This window comes from Centropristis striata, chromosome 2 (assembly GCF_030273125.1).
Source record: "Centropristis striata isolate RG_2023a ecotype Rhode Island chromosome 2, C.striata_1.0, whole genome shotgun sequence".
Taxonomy (NCBI): domain Eukaryota; kingdom Metazoa; phylum Chordata; class Actinopteri; order Perciformes; family Serranidae; genus Centropristis; species Centropristis striata.
Window position 1 is genome coordinate 24310535 of NC_081518.1, and position 20199 is coordinate 24330733.

Genomic DNA, 20199 nt, shown 5'->3' on the forward strand with positions numbered 1-20199 from the left:
CGTCTTATTACCTACACTGCACCAGGCTAACAACACAAGCACAACACAAACTGCTAAACGGCCTGCCTGAAGTCTCTCTTTTTAGCTGTGTAGAGATAAATATGTGCGTGTGTGTGTGTGATCTTACGACAGAGCCAAAGGTATCAACTTGGGACTTTCAAAACAGAGCTGGAGAAAGAAAGAAATGTTTATAGCACTAGATCGGGAGGCTATTTTTTTTTTTCCTGAATCTTTAACTATATGTTGTTGTAAACTGCTCTCATTGTGTCAGCTGTATATACAGAAATGCATTGATAACTGCAGTGTGTGGTGGGATTTCACTTAAATTTATCTGGATAAAAATTAAATCACACTACCCTGCTCTAAAGCGGTTTTATTGCCATAGAGGTCGAGCACATTTCATCAACAAGGCAATTCAAAGTGCTATATATTAGACATAAAGAGCCAATTCTCCAATATGACATAGTTTATTCTTTAGCGCTCAACAGTGCGTGCCCTATGGTGGTTTCAAGTTTATTTATGATTTCTTAAAGTGTAGTCCCATCAGTTAATCAGGTGAATTCATACTCCAAAACACAATAAAACTAGGTATACAAAACAATAGACTTATCTTTAAAAGAAAGCAATATTTCCCTCAATAGGTACAATATCATAAATATTCTTCAAGAGAAAACAACATGTCAACTGTGTTGCCATCTCAGTTTTTCATTCCAAAATAGCAAATATCATAATCCAATAAGCAAATTTAGTATTCTCAATACAAGACACATCTATTCTATTTTTTCGTCTTCACTCATTTCTGAATAAAGGCAATGATCTCAGCATATCCCTCCTTTAAAATAAAATATTCATCAAACATCCATTTTATTCTGAAAAACTAGTTCTTGAGGCCTCATGCTGCTCTGCTCTTCACCGTGTGTGTATTCTCTGAGGAAACAATGAAAGTTTGGACTTCTTGGACACATTTTTGGAGAAAATACTGCATGAGCATTGCACTTTCTTCAAAGAGACAAAAATCGATGAAAGGAATGTGCTGAAATTTTGTGAAATATGCCCGTTTGCTTTCCTACGAGGAGTTTGATAAGAAGGGTAACACCACTACCATCGATTGATTTATCGGCTTTAAGTGTGTCAGGTCGATCAGATAGATGTCTTCTATCGTACAAGTCAGGACTGCTATTCAAGCGAGAGACACAAGCTACCATCAGTTTGATAAGATGCATCCGTGAAAATGGAACAACACTACTTGTCCAAGCTTCACAGGCTGACAAATGTAAATGTATTCAGTAAAGAGATTTGTCCTGTTTAGCAGCTTAGTGCAATGACTGTAAGCACCAGCTCAAAATGTGTCCCGTTTTTATGTTGTATCTTGTTGAAAATAAGCGAATGTCAATAGTAGGAATTAAAGACACTGATATTTTCATTCAACAAAATACTTGGTTTAATGATTGTAATAATATAAAGGTACAGTAATTCAGTTTCTGTGATATATTAGTAGCTTTTAAGTTATTTTGCAGACATGTACTATATTATTTCACAGGATTTTTCTTGTTTGTCATTAAAAAAAGTGAATTACTTTTAGTACAACAGATGTTGAAATCTGTAAAAATTTTTACAGTGTTATTCAGTTGCTTAATGATGATAATAATAATAATAATAATAATGATAATAATAATCATAATACATTTTATTTATGTGCGCCTTTCACGTCACTCAAGTTCACCTTACAAACACAACAAAAAATTTTTAGATAAAAACAAGAACACAATAAGCTACATAAAAGCAGACAACTGCATGAAAACAACAAACAGTGCAGGGTCAAACAGAAAAGGCTCATCCAAACAAGTGAGTTTTGAGCTGCAATTAGAAGGTGGAGCTGAGGTCTTCAATTTTAAATGACAGTGAATTCTATGTAAAAATACTAAAAATACACACTATATTGCTGCATGTAAAATAAGGGCAACTTTCCTTTTTTTTTATGTAAAACTTTAAATTTAATAATAATATATGTTTTTAAAGGGACTGTAAAAAAAATGGGTAAATGTCTGGCAGCAAAAGTTACCAAACACTTACCCTCATATTAAAGTTAAAAAAAAAAAGTTTTTCTACAGATTTTTTTTAAATACTGATATTTACTTTATATTATGCATATTCTTAAATGGATTATCTATAATATAATTGAGCTTTTTATTCACTGTTATTTGACAACAAGTGTTGGGCAACTTTTGCTGCCAGACTTTTTACTGTTTTTACAGTGTAGTTTACAGGATAATTATACAGAGCCTACAGCTTAACTATGTTGCTTGACTTTGACGGACTACATGGATACTGTATAAATGGAAAAACTCTAACTTGTCCAATATCTCTTAGAACATGTTACATAATGTTAGAAAAATTGCTTAAGGAAACCTTGAAAATTGAATAATCTGACACCAACCGAAAATCCTCACCTATCTATTTGCACAGATCGTTGATGGGGAATGATGAGCAGGAGACGTCCAAGTTCTCAGTTTAAGATAGTTTTATTACAATAAGAAATGTGCAATACAGAGATCTCTGGGTTCACTCTCCATGTCCCTGATACACACAGACAGGTTTCAGTTCGTGAAGTCTGAACTTCGTCTCTCTCCCTTCGAACCCATTAAATACTAACAATTGTTTACTCAACATGATGGTAGATTTCTTCCAGGGAGTTCCGCCTTCTTGATCCGTTGATTCGTCAGTTTTAATCAATACAAGGAAACATCATGTCACCAGGCCACAATCTTCTGATGGCTGGCACATCAAGTCCTGACCTGGCCTCTTCTCCAGAACATTCAACAAAACCTCCTGCCTTGTTATGTCTTACAGATATAATTTGGAGCCACTTATTTTTTCAATGTCTAAATGTATTCTAAAGTCTAAAAAATATGAAGCATAAAATATATTCTTTGTGATTATGGAATCTTAATCAGTTTAAGCAAATGGAATATATGTAATCAAAGTAATCACAGTTTCTAAACCAACATTAACACACAAACATAATCATTGTATCAAAATCATATTGCCTGATTAATAGTACCAAGGTTGACCTTTGATAGTGACCTGCGTCACGCACAGAGACAGAGAACAGAGAACAGAGTCAGACAAAAGAAACAGTGTAATCAAATCATTTAAACAACGTAGAATAATCAAATTATTCTAACAATAACATGAATAACGCCTGCCGGTCCAGCTACTAACTGCTGCACTTTTTCTTGTTGACTTGCTTGAAAACGTGGGGTTTTCCCCCTTCAGCAACCATGTGAGATATTCACAGACATGGCACTTACCGAGAAGTCCCTTGCTACCTTCCCCTGTTTGTTATGATTCGCATTTAGGTGATTGAAGGTGTGACTGAAGGTCACGCTTTAACCATCAGGGTGTGTGCACAGGTTGGCTCTTACAGCCAGAAGCAAGAGAGCTGCAGATGAGGAGCAGAGCTCACATCATACATAATGGATGAGAGAGATTTATTCCCCCGAGTAGGAGCACAGACCTATCGCCTCTGGGCTGGGCATGTGTATGCACGCCGCACATCAGAAACGAATCACACTGAGTAGAAACAGCGGAATGAGCGAGGAGAAGAAATACAGAAGTGCACGCAGGAAACAACTCTGCTGCCAAATGGTGTGATTTCCACAAGACTTTGATCCCCGCTGTGGCAGACAGGCTGCAGAGATGTTGGCTGTCTAATGTGGGCAGCCGCTGACCCAGCTCTGCTGCTGTGGTGGCGGTTTGCTCTGATTGGATCAACCTCCACAGTTGCAACCAGCGCAGATCAAAGGACGAGCAAAACAAGACACAAATGAGCTGAAGATTCAGGTTCAGGTTTGTTGCTCGGAGAAAATAATTCCATCTTATGCTGATGTTTTCGGTGTGTGTTTGTGTCTTCAGATATTGACGAGTGTGCAGAGGGCCTGATTGAGTGCCACAACCACTCCCGCTGTGTCAACCTGCCCGGCTGGTACCACTGTGAATGCAGAAGTGGTTTCCATGACAATGGCTCCTACCTGCTCGATGGGAGCTCCTGCATTGGTAAGCATACACTGAATGAAAACATCCTTATCACTGCTTTAAATACCAGCCCCTCAACCTCTTTATGCCCAAGCTGCTGCAGGCTCCCTCCTCCTTTCTGTGATGAGGAATTGTAAATACTGACAATGCATTATCTCTGGTCGCCTGTATCACCACTTTATTGTCATTCTTTGTCTCCTCTAGCTTGTAAACAGGAGCTGACTCTGATGTAAAGTATAGGTGCATGTGCGTTTGCTCAGACACGCCAGCCAGCAGGCTTAAAAGGAGGCTAATCAGAAGTTTTCTCACCTTCACAGTTTGAGATCTATCCACCGGGTGTGAAACCCACACAACCTCTTGATGTGATATTCATAAGATGTGTGTCACGTGCCGGCCCTCCCATGTGCAGAAAATAGAGAAACACTAGGCTTGTGTTTTTCCTGTCTCAAAACAGTGTTGATGATGCATAGACCAGAAAAGTACAGTGAAAGACCTAACAGTAGAATTAATTATTCATCAGTTCACATCTGCTCCGTTCGATGTACGACCACACATTCAACTAGCTCAATCATTTGCAGTGTTTTTGCTGTAATTCTACAACGCCATTGCATGATAACAGTCACTGTGCAGTACTTTCCACTTCTTTATTTTTTTCTTCCTGTATCATGGATGGGTTTTAATTGCTCATATGCAGTTGTGGGAGAAGTATGTACTATATGTACTGTGCAAAGGTTTTAGGCTTTGTGAAAAAATGCTGTAAAATAAGAATGCTTTCAAAAATAGAAATGTTATAGTTTATTCACCAATTAATCAATTAGCAAAATGCAAAGTGAACCGAAGAAAAAACAAAATCAAATGAATATTTGTTGTGACCACCCTTTGCCTTTGAACCAGCTTCAATTCTTCTCAGCATGTTTTCACACCTGCATAAGACTTTTGCACAGTACTGTTTATATTTTAATTATTAATAAATTAAAATTATTTCAGCTTTCAACAAGTTCACTCCTGCTGCTATTCTTATTCCCACACCCATATATCTGTTCTGCTGCTCTGTCAGATGAAAATTTTTAGGAGGCTGTGAAGAGCTGAAATCAACTCCATGTGGTTCTTGCACTTGGCAAGTGGAATGTTTTTTTTAGTATACAGGTAGTTAAGCCATTATTTTTTCTCTCGATCTAAGCACTTAAAAATTCAGGTACATCCACTTCTTGCCCTAACTAGTGTACAGCTACTGCTGTGAGAAGTTTCATGAAACCATTTTCTTTCTCGTCTAAAAAAGGGCTGTGAAATGTATTTTTTTGGCACTTTGAACACATAAGCAAAGCTCCATATCGTGCTGTTATATTAAGTCAGAGATCTCTACGGCTGATATGTCCAACACTCAGCAACTAGATTGATAAATTGCACTACAGGGAAGAGAAAAAATATGTATTTTTGATTTTGTAGGTCCAAAACCATCCATACGTATGTAAAACTAGTTGAACTTTCACAATGAAAATAGGCTCTATGAAAAATAAATGAGACCCTGCATGTCACCTGTCAGCCTGTTCTCCCCTCAAAAACATTAATATACCTAGGTCGTTTGTACAGGCAGCAAAATACGATCTGTGTTTACCTATTTCACCGTCCGCTGCAATGCTTCCGCCAAGTGAAGTTAAAATCACCTATAAGAGAGCAGGGTTTGCGTAAACTGTTTTTAACTTAAGTTACATTGTTTACGTAACTTACATTTTTTATGTAACTTGTGGCAGTCACGTGACCCATGTAACTACTTCACTTCCCGCATTTACGTACATTTATTTACTGTTCAAACTGTCTTTTATAACACCTTACCAGGAAGTTTTTTGCCCTAAACCTAGGTCAGTGGTTTTATGACATGAATTCACATAAACTGCAGCCTTGTTTACAACCACAAACCGTACGTGTATGTACAGTCATGGAAAAAAATATGAGACCATCCTTGTTTTCATAAAATAGCTCATAAGTTAATTTAAGAGCTGATATCTAGCCATTTTCCATGGTTTTCTTGATAATGATTTCGGTTATTATCAAGAAAACCATGGAAAATGGCTGACATCAGCTCTTAAATTAAACTCTTATGAGCTTTTTTTTGTTGATATCATTATATGTGTCCATGCAAATGTACCTTTGATTGTACCAGGCATTAAAGTGAACAAGAAATTGAAGAAAAATGGTGGTCGAATGATTTTTTCCATGATGATGTGTGTGCTATTTTTACAAAGCGCTGCTGTACTGCAAGCTGAGAAAATGGGTGGCACTGACACATAACTTGTTCATCCCTTGGAATGGAGAACTTGTAGCACCTGTACATACCCAGGAACGTTGTAAACTCACACTGGTTTCACGCTGTAAACCCAGTGTTTTCCTAATGTGTTCCTCTCTCTTGTTGTGAGCACATAGCAGCAACTAACCTACAATTACCCTGTGAAGGGAAGGAGATAAAAACAAAGGCTCTGCAGAGAAAGTACTGACAGCTGCCGATTCTAAGAACATTACCAGAATCTCGTATGTGTGAAGCCTTCATGTTTAAGATGATCTTTTTCTTTGAGCAAGTCAGCAGCAGCAGGTTTAAATAATCTCAATCATATGGATCATGTGGCTTATTTTTCTGTGATATTATTTCTGCTTTCAGATTTAATTACACAACATGTAGTGCATCTGTTACTCATAACGAAAATAGCTTCCTGCGTGCATGCAATCCATCTTACTTTAGCATGTTATTGTGCTAACATTTACTAATAGCAATAAACCCAGCTGCTTACTTATTCCTGGCAATCACCTGAACATCAGGATTTTCAGTGGTTCAGCATATTTCAGGCGACATTCTGCCTGAATGGCAGCAGGAGCTCAGAATCATCTTAATATCACTCAAAAAATCCAACACACTGCTTTTATTTTTGCCTTTGTACGGGTGTAAAATTATAATGGATGCAGCAAACAGGAATGCTTAACTGAGTGAAACACTTCTGCTTTCACTTAACCTTTAAATCAAAATGCAGCATCAGCAGTTCGGTTTGATTCATTTCCTTCGAGGGGGAAATGTACAGTATGATTTCAGCACAATCCTCCAGGAAGTGGCTTCACTCAAACTCAGTTCTCACAGAAAGTGATAGACAGATGTACCATATATATATCAGACTGAACACCATCCAGAACATCTTTAAAGGCGAGTCACCAGCTCGCATAGTCTCATCATAAATGTTTACCCTTGTGGTTTTCTATTCTCTCTAAAAGTAAGATGTACTTTGTGTTCCTCACCCAATTAGTGATTTAAATAGTTTAATTCTGAATCACCTATGAGCCATTATAACCTTTACTGCAAAATTGGATATATTTCTATTAATTAACTTTTTTCATTGCTGACTTATTGGACTTTAAAATGCTTCAGGAGTCACACAAAACTAAATCTAAGAGATTCTTCAGACGGAGGAAATGTCAGCTGGCAAATCTGCTATTTCAGTATTTATCTCAGTAGACATATTAGTAATAATACAAAAGTAAAGAAAACATCAGATAGAGGACATTTCTGCAGGTAAAATAGTTTCTTACATTCAGATTCTTTATACTGAGATTCACCTACTCTATGTGTTGTACTTATTGAGCCATACTTTCATATTTTATTAAATCTAGGGGTTTATTTCCCCCCGCCCTTTTGTTATTTGCTTCAATATGGCATTTATTATTATTCTGAGTGCAGTCTCCTCATCAGCCCACACAGGTTCTGCCACCAGTTCAAGTACGTCTGCCATTTATTCGCTTAGCCTCTTTTTATTGTCACATTTTGCTTTTATCGATAAACTTTTTCCACCCCAATGAAGTGTAATATATGAAGTGAATATTTCAGCAAGTTTTTTTTTGTCTTTCCACTTATGCTTGCAAAATGCAAGTGCAAAATGTGTATAAAAAGTGTGGATGGAACACACTTAGTGTGGCAGATAGTGATGCACACCACCTTGACATGATTCTGCTAAAGTAGCACATATTGCACCAGTTTTCACTTGGGTTGCGTCATTTTTGTACAAACAAAAAATCTTGCCATCAGAAGCATTTAAAAGATGTTTTAATCACAAATAAGTCGACACATACTGTATCTGGATCAAAGCACTCAAATGGAGTCACAAGTGTAATGGTACATTAATGTATGTGTTCTCTGAGATCAGAGGCTTTAAACAAACATATTAATGACCAGAAATATGACTTGCAATATACAATGCGATTAGTGAAAGCACTTATCCGCATGTCTTTGAGAGATGGCATTAATGAAACTGCTTTTCTAGGCTTTGCAGCATAAATATATGTTTTAAAGTGTACATTTGTGTTGTGTATATGTGCCACTCCTTAACCAGACAAGTGCATTTATCTGTGACAGTGTATCCACCACCTTCTCTCCCCTCTCCCACTTTGCAGTATTAGGCTGGAAGCCAGCAGGGGAAATAAGTACGAATGACAATTTAACAGGATTTTTTCCCCTTCCACAATATCCCTCCAACATCCTCTCATGAGTCAACCAAAAAGAAAGTAGCATTTTGTAAGAAGAGAGCCAGATCAAAGCCGAGAGCAGCAGCACCAGTCAGTTAACTACATCAATGGCTGCATGTTGGCCAAGAGTATGTGACGGCCATGAAGGAAACAGAAGAAAGCACCGGGGATGAGAATTAGTCAGACAGAAGGGGATAATGTTTGGGGAAAGCAGACAGTCTCTTTGTCTGGGTATATAAGCAGTATTGTGTACGTAATTGCTGATAATAGTTTCCTTTCTGTTGCGGTGATAAAACAGTATGATTATAGTGAAACCTTCAGATGCAAATTAACAACACTTTCACATACTAGTCCCTGTAAAAAACAAATGCTTGTATTGAGGAAAATAGTGTTGATATTTGGTGTTTTCTGCAACAGTAAATTGGGGGGAATTATTCAGTGTTGCTTGATGCTTGCCCTATGAAAAAGGTCCTCCAGTGAAAGGAAGTGATGTGTGGTTTTTCCCAATGAACAGAGCACTTTGTGGTAGTGAAGGTGCTAATTCATGTTTGGCACAAGGAGCAACTGGCGGTGCTAATGGTGTCCTGCAGGGTGACACATGCATCTAAAAAAAAAACTAAGTGCACTCATACACTTTAATATGGACACATTTTCAGTTCATTTTTGAGTTTGTTGGGGGTTTGTTGGGGTTTTATCCCCACATGTTGAAAATAAGTACATGGAGTCAATGATTTGGGTTGCAGCTGAAACTAAGCGCTGGAAAACTCCAGTAAATCTAAGAAATAAAAATTCTCTAAATACATTTTTTAGAAGTTTTCTCACTGCAACACAGAGTCAAGTGAAAAGAGAACTTCAAAATCACATTAATATTTGCAAATAGCTCAAAATCCAGCACTATAACACACATTCGCCTTTTCCAACAACATGAAACCGGTTCTGTTCCGGTTCATGCACCTAACTTTGAACCATTTGGTGCATTTCTACTAAAATAAATTGGTTTAGAACCCAAAATTTGGTACTGGTTGGGAAGAAGGAAGCCCTTGCATGTTTCACCAGTTTTGAGCATCACTTCTGCTCAAAACTGGTGAAAACACAGGCTGGTTTATGATGCTTTGCATTGGGTTTTTTTTTTACAGTGAAACACATAAGGATTCTTACAATACATTGCTTTACAATACATCATTTGTATTATTTCAGTGTGGTACATCGGATTGCAGTATAGTTGTTGCAATATTTGCTGTTTTTGGTTATTTTATGTTTTCTCACTGTGGATTTTGTTGTGTTTTTCTTTCTGTGTTGAGTTGCAATACATTTTGTTTCATGTATTCTGTTGCAATGCACAGCATGTTGTGGTGGGGACTAGAACAGCTGCAAGCAGCAGTCCTTTTGCCTTTATTACTTTGACTGAGAGCTTCACGGGCTGCATCTCAAAAGACGTTTATTACAGCTAATGCTTTAGGGAGAGACAGGTGGCTTTAATAAACAGATTGTGCATAAAGATGAGGATAATACACCATAAACTCCCACTGTCTCCCTGCACGACAGCGTGTGTGCATCATTTACTCTCCCTCGCTCTCGTGTACATGACCTTTCCATATGGGCTGCCTGGAGACACACCGAAGAAATATGATTTAAATACTCAAATACTGAGCTTTCTGATGCCTTCTAATTACCAACATCTGTCAGGGGGATTTATTTGTTGTGTGTGTCGGTGTGTATGCCTGTGTGTGAATGTGTGTCATGTACATGCACTGCGGGATTAGTTCTTTCGTGTGTGACAGTACATGTAGGTGTGAGTGTAAGTTTTTCATATGGCTGGCTGTGCTCAGCTGGTTCCTCTGAGGGGCTTTTGTGCTTGGTTGTAAGACCGTGTTTCACAGCCTACATGTAAGAGTATGCCTCATCTGCGAGCAGCAGCTTGTGGCTGAATGTGGTGAATGTAGCATGAAGAGCATTAATCTTTTACCAGCGGAGGTACAGTGTGTCTGACTGGCTGATGGGGATTTCATTTAGTGTATGCAAATAATCTGTCGCAAGCACAATAAATTCTTGGCTGAGCTGTTTCCCCTCTCTTTCTGTATCCAGAAAACTTGATACTGCATCCAATTAGAGTTTGTATTCAGCACTGTCACATTATAGTGTTGTTGCTGGTGTTGCCACGGCATCAGCTCACATCCACTCAGAGCAGGTCTGCCTGCTGGATAACACTCATCAATCTCCACTGAAGAACAAAACTTTATGTTGCATGGTGTTTACAGTGTGAGTGACCTGGGCCAGAGGCTCTAAACATTTTTATGTAACCGATTGGCAGTGCCAGTCATTTCATTTGTCTGTTTTGGTATTTTCTGATTATAAGTTAATTGACGAAGCATTTTGAATTTGTTCCTTGGCATTATATCCATTGTTCTCAGCCATTTCTGTAAATTCACCAATGTGCTCTGCCAATCTTATTTTCCAGCCTCTTGGCTGTAATCTCTGCAGTATAAAAAACGTCAATCCTTCAGTCTTCTCTGTAGCTGTTATTAATCAACTGACATCCACTTTCAACCTACGAGGAGAATGAGATTTATCATTACAAAAACACAGGCAGAAATAATTCAGTGGTTTAACAGAATCTGAAAGACTTTTCATAGAACCTTTAATCTTCTGAATCCCATCTTTTTTTAGGGTGCTTTTTGCTCTTTTCACTCACTGTGGCCTTGTAATTCACAACAATATAATAAAAGTCCTGCACCTCTATGGAATCAGCACAACCATGGCTAGAAGTGGGAACAACTCAAAAATGACTTTTGTGAAGATTAACACAGTTATAATGACACACATCATGAAAAAAGAGTAGAATTCCTCTGATAAATTATTTTTGGGGAATTGGAATTGTAATTAAATATAATATATGCAACATGTGAGTGTCCACATGTCATGGATATTGGAAAAAAAATGCTAAACATATTACAACCTTTCCTCTCCTGTGTTCTCCTCTCAGCTCTGTGTAAACAGTCTGCAGTTCTGTCCGATTTTCAGTGAATATTTGTCACATAACCATTAATCTCATCAGAATGTTATCTTTTTTACAGGATCTAGTTATTCCAAACAGTTATTTTTGGCAAAGTGTTAAACAAGACATGTATAATAAAGTGATTTTGACAGAATTATCACAATTTTAAGCTTTGTTTTGGTTACTTTTTCTAACAAAAACTTTTGCAACAGACGATCCATTCAAAGACCGTCGGAAACCAACGATAACGCCTGTGTTTACAGTTTTTTCTACAATAAGCAGTGTATTGTTGGCAACCTTTTAAAAAAACATAAGTTTGGGGATCAGACGGTTAAGTTAAGTATAAATGTCTGAAGATAATCTTTTTAAACCTATGTGCTCACAGTGTGAGAGCAAGCAAGCAGAGAAACCAAAACATGAATTCCATGAAATTTGTAAAACAAAGTTTCAGTTTTTCTACATTGGGCCCTTTGTTCATGCAACAGTAGTGGTCTGCTGTCAGTGTCGTGTGGGCGTGATCGATGTCTGGAGGCAGCAGGTGCTGGCAGGGGAGAGCAGAGCCACTGTCGAAGGGACTTTGGTCTTTTCTCTCACATTTAGTGAGGATAAAGAGAGTTAAATGTCATGGTTTGATCAAGGTAGGGACAGACTTTTGAAGCTGTGTTTTCTGAGCCACACTGACAAAGGAAAGTAGATGTGGCCGGTCCTCTTTTCTTCTTTTGGTTTGAAGAGAGGAAAAGTGAGAAATAGGCTGTCGAAGCAAATGTTTCATTCCTTTGATGATTCAACTGAGTCCACAAAGAGAACATATAGAATATTATTAATGTGACTGATGCTATCATGTATGTATATGCAAGGTATACTCTGCATATACAGTGAGGGATTGTAAAATATAACCAAATGAAAAGCCAAAACCTGAAATATACAATCCACAGGTCTTATATGTTCTCTTTAATTTGCATTACATTGCAAGGAAGCGTGTATGCAAAACATATGCAGAGAAGTATGAGTTAATTTATGTAATTTAATAATATAATTTATGGTTCAGTAAATTAAAAGTAACCTCCTTAAGAAATCATAGCTTGAAACTTGCTGTTTATACTCTGGGTGCTCCTCTCAAACTGACCACAACAACCTGTAATTTCAGTTTAATGCATTGAATGCAATCAATTTGAAGGCATGACTTGAGGGCTGAATAATAATTTGTGCACAACACACATGATTACAAATGTTACACCTGAGCCTGAGCCTCATAGCAATGTGAGGAAGTGGAAATGTAATTAAAAGTAAATGTGCGGCACATTTAGAACAGAGTCAGTAAAGGTAAACATGTCCCTGGGCAGAGCATCCTGTACTGGAGCACATGTGCTTTGTCTAACACTGCAGCTCAGAATAACAAATTTCAAACATTGTCAGTCGACATAAAGTATGATTCAAGCAAATAAATAAATACATTTATTTATTGTATTCACTTGGTATTCAAGAAAACACATGAGCATCTGGGAGCCTGCTGACTTTATGGCTCCTAAATACATTTTAGGAGACAGGGTTGTGAATCAGAGGTGACTTTGTTACTTCAAAAAAACAAAAAAAACAACAACAAAAAACCAACAACCATAAGTTCTCGAATGTTAAACACTGTTCTAAGTAAACTGTGATGGAACTGACCTTTCACTTAAAGCATCCATGACCTTAATCATGCATAAATGTAAGCCCTAATACAATTTCAATATGGGAGCTATATAGAAATTAACCCCCTGTATAGTTGTCATGAACAGGGATTTTTTTTTTTTTGAAAAAGGGATCTTTTTTTGAGGGGGTCATTTTTGGACATCCCATAATATGTTAGAGGTTTTTTTGTTGTTGTTTTTTTTACTTTTTTTGGACAAACTATACTACTACATGTATCATAAGTGCATATTTGAGCCATTTCTACCATTTTCAGGCATTTTGAAATTTGACCATTTTCTGGCCATAATATGCTCTAATATGTATCAACAGACTATAATCGATCATTTTAAGCATTTTGAGGCACTTTAAAATTGTGCTGTTATAATAATCCCTTTCCTTTTTTTCATCTTTGTTTTTTCTCCAGAAAAGCTCATATGACCTTGCTTCGTATATTATTCCCACACCAAGACTGACAGAACTGTGACATGTCAGCATTCATTTACCATGTCTTTACTCTTTTCCAGACATCGATGAGTGCAGTTTGCAGACACACACCTGTTGGAATGACAGTGTGTGTGTGAACCTCCCAGGAGGCTACGACTGTGTGTGTACGTCTGGTCCGGGCTGCGGCGGTGACTGCCCACAGGAAGAGAAGATCAGACGCAACGGAGAGGATTGGAAACCCAGCTTCGACCGCTGTGCTATATGCTCCTGCAAGGTAGAGGATAAACACACATTCACAGCACTCTTTTGGGTATCAGGGTTTTCATCAAGCTCTTAATATACGTACAATCAAGGATCTTTCTTTTTTAATGGAGCTTTCTTTTTCTACAAAAGACCTAAGTACAAGCTTTTAACTGCCACCTTTCAAGTCCACAAAGTGGGTGGAGTATCACTTACCAATCTTCCAAAAAGGCAATTTTCAACAAAGGCAAAAATCAATACATGATTTACCAAATTCCTCAAATAAATGGTATCAATTTACTTCATTTTATCATCTTACCTGTATGGAATATTTATTTATTCGTTTATTTAACAGGGACAGTGCATGGCTCTCAGCCGTACCAGAATTAGCTACAAGCTAAATTTCATCTGTAGTCCCTGGAATACATACTGAATACATCTGATATTCCAGAAAACCTGTGAGCACCGGGGGGAACTCGCTGACTTTATGGCTTTTTATTGCCACTATAATAACACTAGTGTACATAAAGGCAGACACACAGCATGGGTGGTGACTGAAGATACAGAAACATTGCTAACAAAGAGAAGAAAGACCAAAACAAGAAAAGACTTAGAGACATGATGAGTTGGATGCATTAACAATGAAGAGAAGAAATATTCTGAAAAGGGAAATGGAGCAAAGATGAAACTGGTCTGGTAGGATATGAGCTCCCAGGAATCTTTTTTCTTTCTTCTGATTGCTTCTTTTGCTTTCATTCTGGCAAATGAATGCAGGTTTCTCCACCTCAAAGGCTACAGTGGGGTTATCACATCTAGTTTTTTCCCCATTGTTGGTTATGGTTGACACTGGACTTACTAAAATAAGAACTGAGATTTGGGAACACACAATGCAATAGGCTGGACACAGTCTGATGATCAGACAGCTTAATCAGATTATCTAACATCTAACAGATAAACCGAAATGTAACTCTTTACCTACACCTCTGAACTGTCTCATTGACTGCCTGTAGTTGATTCTGCTGACATTTGTATGGTTAGTTATCACACAAATACAAATTAAGATCTGACCATTCTTACCTCAGGAGATCAATTTAAGCATCATGTAGGGTCAACTGAAGGAAAAAGCACCTTATCTGTTTGTCATTAGCATGCGTGACATTCTGACAAATATTTGTGGCACCTTAACAAGTCATGACTGTGCTCAGAAGTCTGGGTGAGGCGGAGCAGTGTGGCTACAGGAAAGTGAGATATCGATCAGATTTGTCTTTGGGAAGGTGAGGCTCAGTGAGCGGGATTAACAGACACAGAGTGTTATTTGGTTCCAATGATGCCTCATCGGCTCATAAAATTCCAAATTTACTACCAGGATGTTTCACATGAACTACTCTGGTAAATATTGAGTGTAATATTCTATTACACTTGTGCATCATGAGTTCTGACATTTCAGTTCAAGTTTGTTATTACTTTCATTTTTCTGTCATAATATAATAGTAACAGTGAAACAGCCTACATTTGGTCATTATCGTCATGTTACCATTGAGTAATATAAACTTTGTTCCAGTGCATGTGACATATTCAGAGACCGATATGCACATATACTGTACACCCTCAGCTGCATCTTTCTGTATTGGCTCAGTTGTTTTTTGTGTGTTTTACAAGCATGTTATTGTGCATTTAAACTTATTTTGATCACTGTACGCAGTGCGATGTTTTAATCAATAGTTTTAACAGAAGGTAATCTGTAGGATTCCTTCTTGTGACAAAAAAGCAGAAGAATTAACTAAGCTACAAGTTAATAACACATTAAACACACGTAACGTCTATGTCACGTTAACTGCCAAAAGATATAGGCATTTACATACATTCACATAATTTCATGATTCAGATACAAGGCAAAAATAGGCCCAACACATAAAGATAGTGGAGAGGAGAAAAGACACAGGTGACGCTAACAAGATACCCACTGAATTTAAAGAAGCAGTGATCTGGGATCCAGGGATGAAGCTTTAAAACCACAGGCCTGCATGGTGACTGTGAGGCAACCAGAAAGGTATTATGGTTTGTGAAGGAGGAGAAATATACTGAAGGTAATCAGGGTCAGAAAGTATAGACTGAGGGTAAAACACAGATGAAACGGAGAGGAAGGTTGATTGGTTTGATATGATTGAAATTTTGTGGATGCCAGACGGGCCAAGTGGAAAAGACTAAGGTGCATAGGAGGAAGATGACAAAGCAGGAAAGAGTTTGTAGAAACTCCCCGGCACAGGACTTTAAAGGTGGAACATTAGGAGCAAAGATCTTCTATAACCAACTTATATTAAAGTTTTATTTGAAGGATAATGAAAGAAAAAAATTAAGTTAAATAAGAGAATTAGATTTTAGAGTTCCACAGGAGTGATTAAACAAGGACCAAAGTGTTCTAAAATTAAATTACCTTCAGAAAAAAGTACCCTGGAGAGAAATACCTCATCCGTGGACTGTGTTGAAAACAAGTATTAATTAAAAACGTCATGTGCAAGCTCATCATAAAGTTCTTGTCATCAAAGTTGAGATAAAAGCTGGGTAATGATGTTGTTCTGGCTAGCACAACAGTGCAGCATTAGCATTCACGCCTGGCCTTGTTTCTGGCATTAAAATGAACAGTTTGCCTTCACACGTCCTGCCGGCACGGTACAATTGGCAGTAATTTCCCAGCAAGTCAAGGGCCATAACTGTAAAGACCAAGGCCATCGGTATTGGTACCCTGGGACTCAGCGGTTACTGTAGCAGGACAATATGCATCGATAAAACATTGGCTCTGTATTGCCCTTTTAATGGTATGCGGAATGATTTTATGGCTCCCATACATTTTCTAACAGCCATTTTATGTAACATTTTTACATCTCCATTACAATGTCGTCCCCGGGCCAGACAGTGCTGGCTGTGGTGAGTAAAATGGACCATAAAGTTCTCTCTGGGTAGAGACGGAGAGCCAGGGACACGGCAGCACGGGAGGCTCTCAGGTCTGACACATTCCTCTAAATTTGACTTTGCATTCGAGCCCAGACAAACTTCTAACACACTCACACTTCATTCACAACTCGAATAAATTGCTCCGAGCAAATTAATATTATATAATGGATGTAATGTATATACAGCATGACAGTGATGGATAATATGGAGGCCTACATATTAAAATGCTCAAATTATAATCAGGGGATTTTTGTGTCTGAATTCTGGAGCAGTTATAACAGGTTGTTTTCAAAGTGATGCTTCCTGCCTGTTTCCTGCCTGTAGGGCAGGTAGCCATCATATTCATATCAAACTATACCATGACCTTTTTATGAGATTTTTAAAACATACTATGTATATATGTAATACTACAGCATATTATACTATGGCATTTTTAAAGGAATTTTGACATTGTACTGTACTATGACCTCTTTAATGAAATTTTAATGACATAATATATTGTATTTTTAGGAATATGTCGATTTTTGTCAAGATTCGTCAAATTTTAAAATGCCTGACACTGCTAAAAATGAACGTCCATATTATGGGATGTCGAAAAATTGGAAAAATTAAAAAAGTCAGACTATAGTATGTCGTTTTTTGTAAAAAAAAAATAAATAAAAGAAAAAGGTCAAATTTTAAAATGCCTTAAAGTGCTAAAAATGACTTGAATATTGTCTGTTGATACATATTAGAGCAAAGGTCGCTCGTAAATGAACGAAAAAAAACATATTATGGGATGTCGAAAAATTTTAAAAAATAAAAAAGTCATACAAGTATGTCGATTTTTGTCAAAAATGGTCATATTTTAAAATGCCTAAAAATGATTCTATTTTAATCTGTTGATACATATTAGAGCATAGTTTGTCCATAAATGACAGAAAAACACTATATTATGGGTTGCCCAAAAATTGGACAAAAAAAGGTAACGCTGTTTTTTTTTAAAAACTAAATTCTGACAACATACTATCCACATGACATTCGTCATGCAAAAGTATACTGGCGTTTTTTCATAATTTTTCATGCCCTTCTATGCTGTGGTGGTTTTTAATGATTTTTTCAATAACATTTTTCCACTACTGTCAGGCTGACGTCCTGCTTTTATGAGTTTCTGAAGTTTCTCTTAATAAACCTTGCATCGAGTTTGTCATGCTCATCTTATGCTCTTGTGCTTTGTTCCCACTTCAAATATCTCTTCAGTGTTTCACTAATATCCAGGGTTGTGTATCTGACATAATAAAAAGATGAGTTTTGCGTATGATGATCTTACAGAACACAATGCATTGCAACTACCAAAATGTATATAAAGAAGTTAAAATTAGCTCAACCTTAAATTAGAATCACCTTTATTGCCTAAGTACACATACAAGGAATTTGAGTCCATATTGTTTATTTTATTTACATGATAAAGTTGCTTACATAGAGAAAGACATTACAGTTAATAACAAGGACAACAACATATGGCAACAACAGGAAAAAACAGGTGTATTTATCAGTATTCTGTAAAGGTGACAATTATCAACAAGAACAAAATAAAAACTCTTAACATGACAAGTGTTTTGTAAGCAGTATACGATAGAAATGGTGCAAATAAATTAATTCTGGAATGATGATTTGTGCATATAGTGTATACATCACATACAGGTATGCTGGCCTTAAATTATCTGCTTAAATGACCCATTTTAGAAAATGTGTTAACTAGTAAGGCATCTGAGAAAGGTTTTATACATGCGCCTTGATCATTTTCAAAAGTCTTGGATTTGTCTGATATGCTATATTTATTTTATTTTTCTTCTAAGAGGGTTAGCCTCTTTCACCAGTCTAGCTAACCCAGACTGGTGAAAGCTTTTAGTTTCAGCAGCTGTTGAACGTGGACTGACCCGCCTATTCAATGATAAAGAAATGCTAGAAATGAACTCTATAGCTCAGGATATGATGAGACATGTGCATTGAAGTTGAACTGTTTTTCTGTAATATTTCTTGGAAATCAGCAGATTCAGTATGCCAGGGCCAGTATCATGATTTGAGTCTGTTCGCTGTTTGACGATATGTGACGTCTGTTGTGCAGGATGGGCAGACGTACTGCAGAAGGAGACCCTGTGACTGCGGAGACCCAGACGAAGACCTGTTCTGCTGTCCCGGCTGTGACAACAGGCCCAGCAGCCAGTGTCTGGACCAGAGTGGACGCGCACTCTACCGCAGTGGAGCATCCTGGCTGTACGGCTGCCAGCAGTGCCGCTGCATGGTCTGTACACAGATATACACACACATATGCACATTAACATGCAAGCTACGTGTGTGTTTGCCAACATAAATCAAAGCTGACCTTCATATTAAATTTCTGAGTGTGGTGAAACAGGTTTGTTATGCTATGAGAAACACAGAATCTCCTCATCAACACAAAGCTTCAAGCTGGGCTTTGTTTATTACTTGGCTCTGATCTGCTTCTCAGCTGTGTGTGCAAGTGTGTGTGGAAGGCTCAGATAATTATCACCTCTCTAATTAGAGATGTGGCAACAAATCAGTGTGTGAGCTGTAACTGTAGTTTCCAGATCAGCTGATTCACATACAGAAACCAACGCAAGCAGTAACTTTTTCTTGTCACCTTTCTTTCCTTTACCACGCTCAGGAGGGGGAGGTTGACTGCTGGCCTCTGGTTTGCCCCGTGTTGATGTGCGAGTACACAGCGGTGGCGGAGGGCGAGTGTTGCCCACGCTGCGTCACAGACCCCTGCCTGGCAGACAACCTGTCATACGACATCCGGCAGACGTGTCAGGACCCCGCAGGCGCCGTCCGCCTCAGTGGAGACGCATGGCATATGCCCAACTCACCATGCACCACCTGCAAGTGTAAGGTAAGACAAAAGCAACAACAATCACAATAAAGGTTTGTTTAACTGTGCAGCATATATGTTTCATTTAAAACTCAACCAAAAGTTAATGTTTCAACTTCTCAGAAATGAGTCACTTGGTCTGTTTTTAGCGTGCAATAATGCTTTTTACCTCATTTATGGTTGTCTATCCCTGCAGCTACAGTATTGTGCATGTCATTTTGGAATATAAAAATCTCATGCAATTACAGACGCTTGATTCAGTTCATGTACATTTTTAAACTCCTGCCTTCACAATGTTGCAGATAATGATAATCATTACAGACTTTTGGTACTGGAGGAAATTCTTGGAGGTGGAAACAGTGTCACAATGAGTTAATCTAATGTGTGGAGAATAAATAACATCTACATGTCTGTCTTCCAAGATGAATAGAAAAAAATCTTAAAATCTGATTTTCACAGATGATGCAAGGTGCATTCAATTTGAACAAAA

General features: G+C 37.7%; 1 protein-coding gene across 1 annotated transcript in view; it reads left to right on the forward strand.

Annotated features, from left to right (window-relative positions):
• Window positions 1-20199, forward strand: part of LOC131982823 (protein kinase C-binding protein NELL1-like) — a 306508-nt gene that overhangs the window by 279622 nt on the left and 6687 nt on the right. The window contains exons 16-19 of the mRNA XM_059347448.1: window positions 3916-4056; window positions 13726-13919; window positions 18945-19121; window positions 19506-19730. Coding sequence (XP_059203431.1) covers window positions 3916-4056; window positions 13726-13919; window positions 18945-19121; window positions 19506-19730 — 737 coding nt within the window. The remainder of the gene's footprint in view (window positions 1-3915; window positions 4057-13725; window positions 13920-18944; window positions 19122-19505; window positions 19731-20199) is intronic.